General features: G+C 31.2%; 2 protein-coding genes across 4 annotated transcripts in view; both read left to right on the plus strand.

Moving 5' to 3' along the window:
- On the plus strand, window positions 1-7,486 carry LOC104742604 (UPF0505 protein-like). 3 transcript variants are annotated; one of them, XM_019235198.1, is made up of 23 exons: window positions 1-133; window positions 839-1,042; window positions 1,192-1,222; window positions 1,322-1,506; window positions 1,792-1,951; window positions 2,149-2,245; window positions 2,328-2,497; window positions 2,967-3,130; window positions 3,264-3,455; window positions 3,541-3,630; window positions 3,872-3,952; window positions 4,040-4,183; window positions 4,321-4,403; window positions 4,629-4,770; window positions 4,866-4,949; window positions 5,454-5,615; window positions 5,694-5,781; window positions 6,145-6,219; window positions 6,357-6,423; window positions 6,588-6,687; window positions 6,773-6,889; window positions 6,974-7,027; window positions 7,128-7,486. In XM_019235198.1, the coding sequence occupies exons 1-23, from the start codon at window positions 17-19 to the stop codon at window positions 7,236-7,238; spliced, it is 2,718 nt and encodes a 905-aa protein (XP_019090743.1). In that variant the 5' UTR covers window positions 1-16; the 3' UTR covers window positions 7,239-7,486. The 3 variants fall into 3 exon arrangements, with proteins under 3 accessions (XP_019090743.1, XP_010461927.1, XP_019090742.1); XM_010463625.2 differs by having other exon boundaries at window positions 6,974-7,030; window positions 7,128-7,484; XM_019235197.1 differs by having other exon boundaries at window positions 1,325-1,506; window positions 6,974-7,030; window positions 7,128-7,484.
- Window positions 12,277-12,856, plus strand: part of LOC104742605 — a 1,139-nt gene continuing 559 nt past the window's right edge. Inside the window, exons 1-2 of the mRNA XM_010463626.2 lie at window positions 12,277-12,620; window positions 12,734-12,843. Of these exons, the coding sequence (XP_010461928.1) occupies window positions 12,376-12,620; window positions 12,734-12,833 (345 nt within the window). The 5' untranslated portion in view covers window positions 12,277-12,375 and the 3' untranslated portion in view covers window positions 12,834-12,843. The remainder of the gene's footprint in view (window positions 12,621-12,733; window positions 12,844-12,856) is intronic.

Here is a 12,856-nt window from a genome sequence, read left to right on the forward strand (position 1 = left end):
GAGAAATCACAAAGCCATGGAGTTCGAATTCCGGCGTCGGGACTACGGAGCTACGCATGAATCTAAACTCCTTCCTCGATCACAAGCTCACAAGCATCCTCTCTCCTCTACACTTGTTTCCCGTCAACAACAGGTCTGCGATACGCTTCTTTAGAGTTCATTCCCTCATTTGGTTCCCTTTTCCAAATTCAGTAATCTTCTTGCGCGAATTATTTAGGGTTTGACTTTGCGAATGTGCGAAAACCTCAATACATTGACTGTTTCGGCTTGTTGGGATGACTATTTATGTACATGTTTAGTGAACAATAGACATTGTTTACCAATCAAAGTGGTGTTTCCCATTTCGTTGATTTCTCTCTTGAATCACTTAAAGTTTGTGGTAGACAGAATACTAGTATACTAGGTTGTACACTATCAAGTTATTGGGGTTTACTGTTTTCATTTGTGAGTTTACTTTTTAGTGTACTTCTGTTATTGGGTTAAGTTTGCAGTGACTGAACTGAGTAATCAGTTCTTCTACAGGTGTTTTAAGAGATTTCTTGTTATTTTGTTTATGCGGGTAAATTGTGTTCTAGTGAAGATTTTTAGAACTTATGCATTGAACATCAAGTAAAGGTTTGAACACAAGAACAAAAAGGGATATACAAGATTTATTTGTTTTCTGTTGCTACGCATTTTTGTATATATCTTGTGATGAGTACAAAGTTCATAGCTTGTTGAGTTTACTTAGTTATTTCAGGACTCCTTTTCCTCGAATTATTTTTCCGTATTGCTTTCAAGTTCTTGAAGCGGATTGATGCATTATAAGACTTGACAAATCGATTTATAAAATCTGTAGGCTAACACTATCAGAGGTAGCGATATTGACTTCTTTGATCCATTGAGGGGATTGGATGTGAGTGCTTCTGCGGAAGAGAACGTTGAAGAGACTTCTTCTATATCCATTGAAGCTGTGGCTCATGATATAATAAAGGAGTGGAAATCACTTAAAAGAATTTTGATGCAGCGGTTTCCTGTCTCCAAAGTTATTTCATTTTCTCCAGTTACGTATATTCTTCGCATAAAGTCTTATTTATTTGCTTAAAGCTTGATTTCTTTTTTTCTTTTGGTTAAAACTGATCATACAGCTAGAAAGATCATTTGGTGTTTCCCTAATTCATATTTTCTAACTTGTTTACCCATCTTCTACAGATATCTAATATAATAATGAAAGGTTCCAAAGGTATGTCTTTGTAATGCCTAGTAAATATGTAATGCTATATTGTTTCCGAAACTCGTGGATTCATATCATAACAACTCTCACTTTGCTTTCCTCAATCAGCAGTTGAGGCCCCTTCTGCTCTTTCCCATTTGGAGGAAACCCGCAGCGAACAAATTTCTCTGGAAGAGACTGCCAAAATAATCAACCAACAGGAATATATAGCCAAATTGCATGAGCTAAGAGATGGAATAACTTGCGCATGGCAGGCTGAAGATCGAGTAACATCGTTAAAGTTATCAATAAAGGTTAACTTCCTCACTAATCAAATCACTTTGCTACAAAAGATGGAGGGTTTTGTGTCTTATTCTTCTATCATTAACGTATGAATTAACTAAATATGATTCATTAGATTGAGATATTCAGTATACAGTTCTCTCAAAAGCTCATGTTCAATTGAATCTGTCTGTTCAATACTTGTTCGCCTTAGAAGCAGTTTCTTGGAAATATATATGTATGTGTCTGTAGAGAATTATACCTAAAAAACTGGATTATTATAATTTTATGGTTCAATAATATCTTCCATTCTGCAGGTCACGAAACTTCTGATGGATACAACAGTTTTGCAGTTTTATCCTACAGTCTTTGTCATTGTCACTGACATGCTAGATATGCTTGGGGATATGGTGTGGGAACGGATCAAACAGAAAGCAGAACTTGATGTAGATGGAACAGTGATCTGCTCCTTACTGAGTATGTATTTCTATTCTAATCATTTGTTTCTTTCGAGCAATAATATATAGTCCTGAGCATAGTGTTTTCGAAAATGGAATTACTTGACCTGGGTATCTGTTAAGGATTACAATCAGACTTATACATTTGATGCCCAACATATAGCCTTAATTCTAGTTACAGCTTATAATTTATTTTCTAACCTGTGCTAAAGACAGATGATTTTCAAGCAAGTGATATCTGCCTTGAAGCAAGAGAGACTTGCCATAACTGGTTTTGCAAAGTTGGTTCTGTTCGAGAACTTCTCCCTCGCATGTAAAGCCTCTATCAATTATTATTTTCTTATTCTCCCTACCTTCCTCTGCCTTAACTTTGGCCTTTCTTTGTATGCCCATAGTTATCTAGAGCTTGCGATTTTACCTTGCTGGCGTTTCCTCATTAATCAACCCATGGAAGTTCTGGATCGTTTAGTCATGATGGTGAGAGGTCTTGCAGATCCACTGGCATCTTTGTATTGTCGTCTTTATATGGTGTATCGTATGCAGAAGTTCGGTTTCTGCAATTCAGGTAACCTTATTCTATTTTTCTTTCAACAAAATGCTATTGCACAAGTAGTTGAAAAATCATAATGGTTTGTAATTTGCAGTACGGCTTTCTTAAATCAAAATGGATATATAATTTTACCCTAGTCACACTTTCTTACTAGTTATGGAAACGAATCTGGATATTATTATCTCATGCGTCCCTTGTCAGGAGTGAATGTAGTTTGAAGAGAGTAGGGAATTCTGTTTGAGTTGAGTATAGAACATGGGAGTTCTCGTGAATCATTGCAGCATGACTCAATATCTGTAGATGAAGTATCTTTTATCCTTTGCTATTAGCAAGATGATGCATAGTGTTAGAATCCTCCAGTTTGAGAATTTTGAAGTTAGGCTTTTTCATGCCAATTGCCAACGGTTAGATTTATGTGATATGTTTTTTTTTCTCCTTTCGTTGGGAAGACATTTGATATATAAGTTTGACCATGGTATAACAGGATATTTAATCAAATGTATCAAGGATATTGAAGATATATTGGCGCCTGTTTTAGTGGACAAGGAGGGGTATTCCTATATTACAGATGATAAAAAGTTGATTTTTAGTTTGATGGAACCAGCCATTGAGTATATAATGAAATGCTTATTTCTGACTGGACGTCAGGTTAGTAAATGCTTTTATAGTTGGTTTTGCACTACTCGTTGCTGAGGCAAAAGTATGCCTGCCAGACTTTTATTTATCCGTCCCATGGTTTGTGATGAATTGATTGTTATCCTAAAATTTGGTTAGTGTACAGGAGAACAATGTCTTGGGCATGCTTGATGAGCTTGGATTTGGAAGAAAAAAACGTCAGTCGTCTTACAAGTCTTCGCATGTGTCCATTTTACTTCATCATTTTCTCAAGGAACTCGCATCTGAATTAGTTAGTTCACTAGCTATGGAGATCCTGGATATGATTAAATGCAGCAATGATTGTTCCTTTAGTCAGGTTATATCCTCACCTCAGATTAAATAAAATTATGTACTCTATTGAGTCTAACCCTTCCTGTTATTTGTACTGTTGTGTCGAGCAGGTTTTGAATTATAGGTTACTTGGAATAAGATTGTCTGAAGGGAAATATCAAGAAGGTTTTCTCAGTTCACTCGTTACTGAAGTTATTCAGGTTTTGGTATTTTCTTTTTCTTTCAACAATATTAGGAATTCATTCAGGTTCTGGTGACATACTCACATACTTTATATATATACACATCATTTACCAAAAGAATTCATTTCACTCTTTCCTGATTACGGATTTGCGTAATACTCCTTTTCGCACATTAAATATGTAAACAAAAGCTATGGTAAAGAGAAAGGTGATGAGACTATTGCAATAGACTGAAATTTATATGTAACTATTATAACAGGTTGCTTCTCAGTATCAGTCACTGTATGACTACTTAAGAATTATGGATGCATATGTGGATCTTATGTTGCAGAACAAGATGGTGAGACTGAAGTGCTTTTTTTTGTACTCATGAGAATTCTCTGATATTGTTTCTTTGGATTTTATTAATCTGTTTTAATGGATTTAGGAAAATCATCTGGATGCTCTCTTGGATGATATTGTAAGTCTAGCTTGTGACGACTTTCTTTCTGAAGAAGAGCAAGCAAGTTTGCAATCCATAATTTTGAAGCTGCTCTCTCATTTCGAGAACTTGCAAGAAGTACTTAATCTGGTAATACTTTCTTCCCTCTTTCTGTTATCTACTTTCAGGCTTTCAGGAAACAATACGCACTATTCAAATAGAGTCGTTGTCTATTCCTTTGGCTAATATCATTAACTAGTTAAACAACTTCTTTGGTTACCTTCCAGAATCATTTCATCGAGATTCTGGATCTTATGTCTGGGACTTCAAAGAGCAGTGTAAACATGCATCTTCTTAACATGGGTATTAGGTAAGGCTTGTTAGTTTGTCCATCGTTCTTAATGTGAATTTCAAATCTCACACATACTGGATGGGGGCACATAGACCATTGCAAAGTTGAGAAATAAGCTCCCTTCAAGTTATTGGGGATCCTATTTGGAGGGATTTGTATATAGTTATGATCCTTATGTTGATTTATTGAATTTTCTTGTTCTTGCTTGGTTAAACTATACATGTTTCTTTTCTCTTGGAGCAGGAATGGCTGCATTTGTGATTCAACAACAGTGCAATTGCTCTTTGAAGTTTCTCAGGCTCTTTATGATGCTACAGATTTCGTTAACATAAAGGATGATGACAATAGACAGACATCACATTTAATTTCTCGTTTTGTTGAAATGGTACCTTTTAAGTTCCACTTACATTGTTACGAAACCAATGAATACTTGTTCTTTTTATCAAGTTAGTTGATTTTTACTTCACTTTTGATTCATAGGTTGACTACAAGGCAGAAATGGAACGCCATTTGATGTTTTTGGCAGAGTGTCGTGAGGCCTTTAATGGGATACATGAACTTAAGGTCAGCAAAAAGTTAATTGTTCTTTGGTATCAGTTGTAACTTTTAATACTGTTATACCTGTGGAAGACCCTGTATAGTTCCTTCCTTCTGCATTCTTTTACATCTTAAGAGTAGTTCGATTACGAGGTAATCATTTAATTATGGTGCATTGCTATTATCTAGTCCTTTCTTGCTTAGTCATGACAGATACGTATCCTTGAATTTGAGGGCCAAGCAGCGTATATGCCATCTGGTGCATGATCCAATTTATACATAATAACTACATATACAAGAATTCGCAACATGATATGAATTAGGTGAAACTCTATAAATTACTGCAAAATTTATCTACATATTGTAAGGTACATATTTGAGAAAAGAAGCACATATAATAAGAAAGTAGAAGCACATATACAGAATTTTTTCGTTTATTTGCATTAGAGCATGACACAAAGAAAAATTATCAAACTTTTTGATTGGCTTGATGTTGTGATCATTTTTCCTGCTTATGGTCATTGGCTGCAGGAGACACTCGTCCGTTCAAGCAACACCTTGGCAGTAAAAGCTTTAAAAGCAGGAAAGAAACATATCAACTTTGTAAAATCTTGCCTAGCATTTAGCGAAGTGACCATCCCATCTGTTTCAACTCCCACAAAACACTTAAATCTTTATCTTGAAACTGCTGAGGTGATGTTTTTGTCTTTTTTCAGTCCTTTACACTCAAACTTCAAAGTAATAATATACGTACTGAAATTTGTTTTACAGGTTGCACTTTTAGGTGGTTTAATTGCTCATTCCGATGGACTGGTCATGTCTGCTGTTGAGTATTTAGAGAATGTACCGGTGACAGATGGTGAGTTTATTTGTCTAGAAATGTTCAATTTAACTAGTGGATACCAGACTCTCAAGTGAGAAGCAATAAAACTAGTCTCACATATGTTGCCACCATAATACCAGTTATTGCAAAGAGAACGCTTGCTTTAAATTTAATAATTCTAAGGTCGGCGATATGCATGCACTGTTTACTTGTATGATTGTTTTTCAAGTATAGATGATTATCTTTGTTCTTCGTCACTCTAGCTTTGTAGACTTCATTTTATTCCATTTTCGGTTGTTCATTAGGGCCTTTTATTTTTTCTCTAGATAGTATGTGCCTTACCGTTCTGTAAATGGATATGCATCATATATGTTGATGCCGTACATTTTTCTCTATCAGGTTTAAAATCAATTGATGTAGACAGTATGGCCTCGGTTGTATGCAAATTGTGCAGCCTCTTGGTCATGGTCCCAGGTAAATCGTGGAATCTGTTGGATAGTTTTACTCAGAATATAGTTCTGATTCTCTGTCACCAAATTGTTTTTTTTTTTAATTTATTTATTCAGAGCTTCACAGCTGAGTTGATTTTTTTCATATATTTCATTGGAAAGGTAATCCTGAGAAAGGCGTGATGGAGTTCCTTAAAAGCATCTTTTCTGCTACTTGCTCTAGTTCATGGTACGCCTATCTGAAAGACCTAGAACATACCTCCATGCACATATTGAATATGAGTAATGTACACACATTTGCTTGTTTGTCTGCTGTTTAATGCCTATTCTAATCTCTTACATCGTACGACCCCTTATGCCTGTGTGGTTGTCTGACATTGTGTAATGTTGTAGGGCAATGCCCAGATTAAAGGTGAAGATATTCTGTGCGATTATTTCAGTGTCCTCAACACTTTCTCAGGATGATCTACCTTACCGTTCTGCCAATCCAGAGGTATTTATATGACTCTGAAATTGCCGAAATTCCTTAGTCTGATTAGAAAATCAAAAGTTTAGGTTTTACTTATTTTTATGCACAGATAATTGGAAACGATTTGCTGTTCTTTGGTGATTCATCATACAAGCAGGAACTTGTCTCGTTCACTCAGCTAGTCCTAGGTGAACTATTAAATGCTATTGAGAAAGAGTCTTCACAGGTAAGAATACACTAATACCACTACTAAGAAACATTTTGATTTTGTTCTCTAGCTAACCCGAGGTTATATATATTATTACTGCAGAGTACTCGCGGGAATATGGCGCTCGAAGCTTGCAATTGCATATCATCAGCACTAGTTGTACTATATTCTCCTGAGTTTTGCATTTTTCTTATTCCTGCATGATTGAACATTATTAATTATGGCTGGATTGGTGACATGTTTGATGAATCTGCAGGTGAATGAGAAAGTCTCACAAGTTTGCCTGAGACTACTTGAAACAGCAAAAGGTTGTTTGGGTGCCAACGATAGGTACATCGAATCGACTAAGAAATCTCTTCAATTATGACACCGAGTGAAATGTTAAATTGTATGATCTCAACTGTGGTGGTAACAAAGCTTGAGAGATTGTTGGATTTTGATCATCAGTCAATGACTCTTTTCTACTTTACTAGGTATCTATATATTTGTGATTTTGTGTCATAATAACAAGAACGAGGAAATGGGAAAATAACTTGATATAGTTTTGAGTATTGTATAAATTTTAGATTTTCGATTTAAAATGATTTAAAGTAATGTTATATTTATTGGTACATTCTATGTAAAGTGCATTTGATTAAAGGCAAGGCAACACCCAAATAAATTTGATAACACTTGCGCCATATATTGTAGCTGCTAATGAGTTGTAGAATACTCCATAGTATAAAGCTTCTCAAAACATTTATTTATTTTTGATTTTGTAAGAAATGAAGTTCCATTTGTTACAACACTAATGAAAACATACATCATAATAGGCTCACATCATAACACATGCATTTAACGGTGAGTTTAGAGAAGTAGAAAACCATGCATTTGCCGGAAGCGTTTTGTTTCTATCAGAAGGGTTGGTGAAGAAGTTGACTCAATTCAATAATTCATACCGAACCGGAGAGTGTAACCATTTCCAAATTCGTAATTGTTCATCGAAGACCATTCAAAGTAACCAGGTGTACGTTGCTTCCATCCCTATGATAATTAATTAACCAAGATATATACTTCAAGAAGAAAAGTTATTTACCTAAATATATATATAAAGATAACACCTAAGTTGAACACCAATCGGAACTCTGTTACGATAATCGGAAATCAATTTTTATATATTGGTTTAGCTAATTGAACTCCGTATCTCCATGTATTTGGTAAACCAATTTTCTGGTTCCATCGTAACTTTTCAAGTCTCTCCAAGGTGATCGAGAAGAGGAAAACTCCGATAAATTATATAGAGATTAGTTCTAATGATAACTCTTAAGTAATCGTTGATCGTCCTATGCTAAATCATTGATATGTTTATTATCTTATATGTAAGCTCCTATCATTTAATAGGTTCTACATACATTTCGTATCATCCATTTATATGTAATATTCAAATCATTACGGTGTTTTCTAAACCTATTATATTTTTCCGATCCTATATAATTGAGCCTACGACGAATTATGTAAATACTCACAACTTAAAAAAAGGAAGGAAATCGAAGCCAATAGAAAAAAAAAAAGCATATAGTATTATTATAATAACTTCTCAAATGAAGCTAAAAATATCTAGTGCAAATAATATGAAATGAGAATAATAATAAAATAACTACTGTATTTAGCCTACTACTACATAGTACATACATAGTATGTAATCGCAAACTCATCCTTGTTAATATTTATTTAGGCTTCTTAAGAACACAGACACCACCCTTGCAAGAACCTTTCTTTGAAGATGGCTTGAAACAACTAAAAATCTTCGAGAAAAAACCCATCTTTCTTGAAATCTACTGGAAAAAAAACAATATTGGGGTCGAATAGACTTTTTTTGTAAGGATCTCTACGTGCTGTGTACCTCTATTAGCATATTTACACTTATATATAACAACAGTGTCATAAATTACTTGATAATAAAGTTTAACCTAGGAAGAAGGACCCGACCAATATTTCACGTATAATTTACATTTTTATTAATTTAACTTAGGAATTTTACTAATTAATTTACATTTACATTTAATTAAATTTACATTGATTAATTTTACATTTACATTTACTTTTAATTATACATTTAATTAAAATTTATAATTTACATTTTTATTAATTTGTATAAGTTTAACTTAGGAATTTTACTATTGTTCTAAATGTATAATTTTCATTTTTATTTATCTACTAGATTAGGACCCGCGGTACACCGCGGGACAAATTATTTATAACTAAAACATTTATATTATAAGTTGTATTTATAAGTTTAAACCATATAATACTGAAATATAATTTTTTTAATAATATTTATTAATTAGATATGTCTATTCTCGGATACCGATAGTGTTAACAAAATAATGAAATGATGTTTTACTCGTTTAACACCAAATTAATAATATTTTAAATATATATAAATATCAACAAAACCCGTCCCACTATATAACTCCGTCCCAAAATATTTTAACTTGCACTATATAATCTTAATTTTTAATATTTATTGTTTTGTATTTTAAATATTAGATTGAGTTGATATGTTATTTATTAAGGTTGTAACAATTTACATTTTATAAGATTGACACTTCTTATAAAGTTTAAATATTTATAATACTTAAAATTCTTAAAATGGTTGAGTATTTCTCATATTTGAAGTTTCGTAAAAGTTTAAATATATTATTAATATTTTAAAGGTTTTCTAACTTTTTTTTAAAAGTTGAAATATTTCTAATATCTAAACTTTATATTTGAAACTTCATAAATGTTTAAATATTATTCATATTTTTAACATTTTATAAAGTTTAACTTTCTAAAAAATAGAAGTATTTATAATATTTATACTTTTTTTTATAAAATATAAATATTTACAATATTCAACTTTTTAAAAGTTTTAAATATTTAATTTTTAAAAATCTTAAAAATAAAGAACCAGAATAAACCAAATAAAAGTCTTTTAAGTTTGAATGCCTGATAAATCAAGCTTTCTACTCATTTGTATTATGAATCATTTTGGTCTCTTTTATAGTATGACTCTGAACTATTGCCCAATTTTTTTAGGAGATGTGGGATATTATATCCGTATTTTTTATTCATCTATTGAGTAATATATGTCCGTTTTTAAAAATTTGTATTACATCATATGCAGGAAAAAGTCACAATTTTTATTAACTAAATATATTATAGAATAATTCAAAATAATTTAAATATAAATTCAAATAAAAGTGAAAGAGAATCTTATATTTATGTTTGAATGAAGTACAAAGATTTCCTTATTTTTTAAAATCTTACCTATAATTAACTTTGAATTTTTTGGTAAATAATATTAAAGTCAATGCATTAAATGTAAAAACTTTCTAAAAAATATTTTTGAGCAAAAACTGCTGAAAAAATATTAGTATAGATGATTAGGAAACTTAGGTTGATTATATATTTATGTAAGTTAACATGTTGACATTCTTCCGGATCCTTCTTGATTTTTTTTTATAATTATACTTTTATTAATTTCATAATCTCTTTTTTTCAATCAGGTTTATGTATCTTAAGTGGATGTATTTTATAATAAGTTAGTTTTTCTCTCTTCTCATTTTGCCACCTAAGCATCCATCCACTTAAGCAACATTTTTTTTCTTTAAAATAAATTTAAAATATTCATTTAATGCATATTTATGTTACTTATAATTAATAGAAATTTTAGATAAATAAAAATTAATTATGTAAAATAAATGAAATAATAAAATAATAAAAAACAATACTATCAATTCTTTATTAATTAGTGGTGATAATATAATTAAACTTTTCATAGTTTAAAATTTTAAATGTATTATTGAGTTTAGAATGAAAGTAAATTTTAAATTCATGGTAGAATAAAACAAAATTTATGTAATTGTATTTATAAAATTTGTAACAGGAAAAATAAAATTTAAAGTGAAATATTAGTTTATATCATGATCAAAAAAGAAAGAAAAAATTGATATTTCATAAACTGCTTTTAATCCAAATTTAAGTATTGGAAGATAATAATTAACGAGAAAATAGTTATAATATGCCTTTAAAATTAATTTAGAGTCTGCAATAGAAGGTGAAAAAATTAGAAATTAAATGGCAATGAATGCATCATAGATAATGACAGAAAGAATTATAGTTAAAAATATTTGGAAATAAATTACTAAAACTTGAACTGTTCTATATAAAAACTACATGTGACTAAATAAAAATCTTTGACATCTCATTTATTGTGTGAAACATGAAATATGAGATAAGATAGACACATTCATGAGTTGGTCCAGAATTATTTTATGGTACGCTGTACTTGCTTCTGTTATAACGATATTATATAATATATGAGATTCGGTATACTCAGATTTATACATAATAATATTATGTTAGTATCAACATCCAATAATAAATGATATATACAATTAGATCAATAATCGATAATCAACATCAAAGTCTTAAGAATGTTTTCATAGAATATGAATCAAAAATAAACTTTCTTAAATATACGATCATGAGTTAGTCATCAATACCGTTTATTTTTTCTGCAAAGTTTTAATTAAGGTGATTTTAGTTAATCTTAGTTACCAAATGATATATATCGAAATATTTATTGTTCAAAAAAACATTATAGTCAACAATATATATGTTGTATATCATTTAGTAAACTAAGTATAATGTTTATATAGATTTATACTCGAAATTTTGAATAATTATATTTGAGGTCATGAATTTATATTGATAGAAAATATTTTTAATTAAAATTTTGCATGTGCGTGGTATAAATTCTAGTAGTATATTTATATATATAACGATAAAACAACTTGTATAATAATCTAAACGTAAGAAAGCTTCCGCCCGTTGGTATTACTATATGCATGATCTTGATTATGCTTCTTCTTTATTTTGTTTGATTCGGTTGTATTCTTAGTATGCATACACTGATACACATAATGATGTATTGGTGGTTATTGTGGTTCGATCTTAATAATATAAAAATTTAATATGGTCAATTAGAAAACATGTCCATAATGATTTTCATAATAATCTCTTTTATTCATCTCAACTGTTTGATCTTTGATTTCGGTTAACTCTCATTGATATCCCAATAATATGTTGTATTATATGTGACAATAATTTTCAGTTAATTACATATGGTACACCTAAATGAAGGTTTTAATATTATTGTTTGATGATAATTTTTGGTTAGATCAAATTCTAAAAATACTAATGAAGCATCTTGCATAGGATGATCATATACATTTATATAAGCTTAAAAAGAAGAAGATAATATTCTAGGAATTGTCCAAAAAAAAAAAAAGATTCTAGGAAAACTAGAATTTCTCATTTTAGAGACACGGTGACGTGGCTACACAAGATTGGCTTAAGGTCTATCTTCAGAAAATTTTGTCAGGAACAATCAATCCCTTATTAGATAACTCAACGAAACAAGCACTTTTTTTCTTTTCTCTTTTTTTGGGGTTGACAAAATCTTTGAAACTGAGAGAATGTGGTGTGCATGTTATCATCAGCCATTACCAGCCAGCTCCTTCGTCTTGAATCGGCAAGAAGAGAGTCTGAGAAGAAAACAAGTGTTCTCCGTTTTCTTATCCTCATCTCCTATAAGCTTAAGTAACCATCAATGGCAAATCAGTAATTATCCCCAGACTGGGATTAGTAGACTAAAGAGACCAAACGCGAGTGTTTTGCCTCCTTCTGAGTCTGGTGATATCAGTACCTTCCTCCTAGTAAGGTCTGTCTCCTCTACTAGTCTCTACTTGTCTTCGTTTCTTTAAATTATTTCTTACAACTTAACAAAGATAACTCCAAAATGTATGGTTTATGTGTTGAACTTAATTATTGCAGTGGAGCAATGATCTCTATGTATTTGGTAACAAATTTTCTGGTTCCATCGTTACTCTTCAAGTCGCTCCAAGGTGAAGAAGAGGAGGAAGACTCCGATTAAACGTAACTATATATTTGAGTACT

The sequence above is a fragment of the Camelina sativa genome, chromosome 14, assembly GCF_000633955.1.
Source record: "Camelina sativa cultivar DH55 chromosome 14, Cs, whole genome shotgun sequence".
Taxonomy (NCBI): Eukaryota; Viridiplantae; Streptophyta; class Magnoliopsida; order Brassicales; family Brassicaceae; genus Camelina; species Camelina sativa.

Excerpts from the sequence above, each read along its gene's own strand:
- LOC104742604 (XM_010463625.2), top strand. The coding sequence starts at position 17 with ATGGAGTTCGAATTCCGGCGTCGGGACTACGGAGCTACGCATGAATCT. Across the intron at positions 1,507-1,791 it reads CGTTAAAGTTATCAATAAAG|GTCACGAAACTTCTGATGGA; the intron begins GTTAACTTCCTC and ends TCCATTCTGCAG. Across the intron at positions 6,220-6,356 it reads CCTCTTGGTCATGGTCCCAG|GTAATCCTGAGAAAGGCGTG; the intron begins GTAAATCGTGGA and ends TTCATTGGAAAG.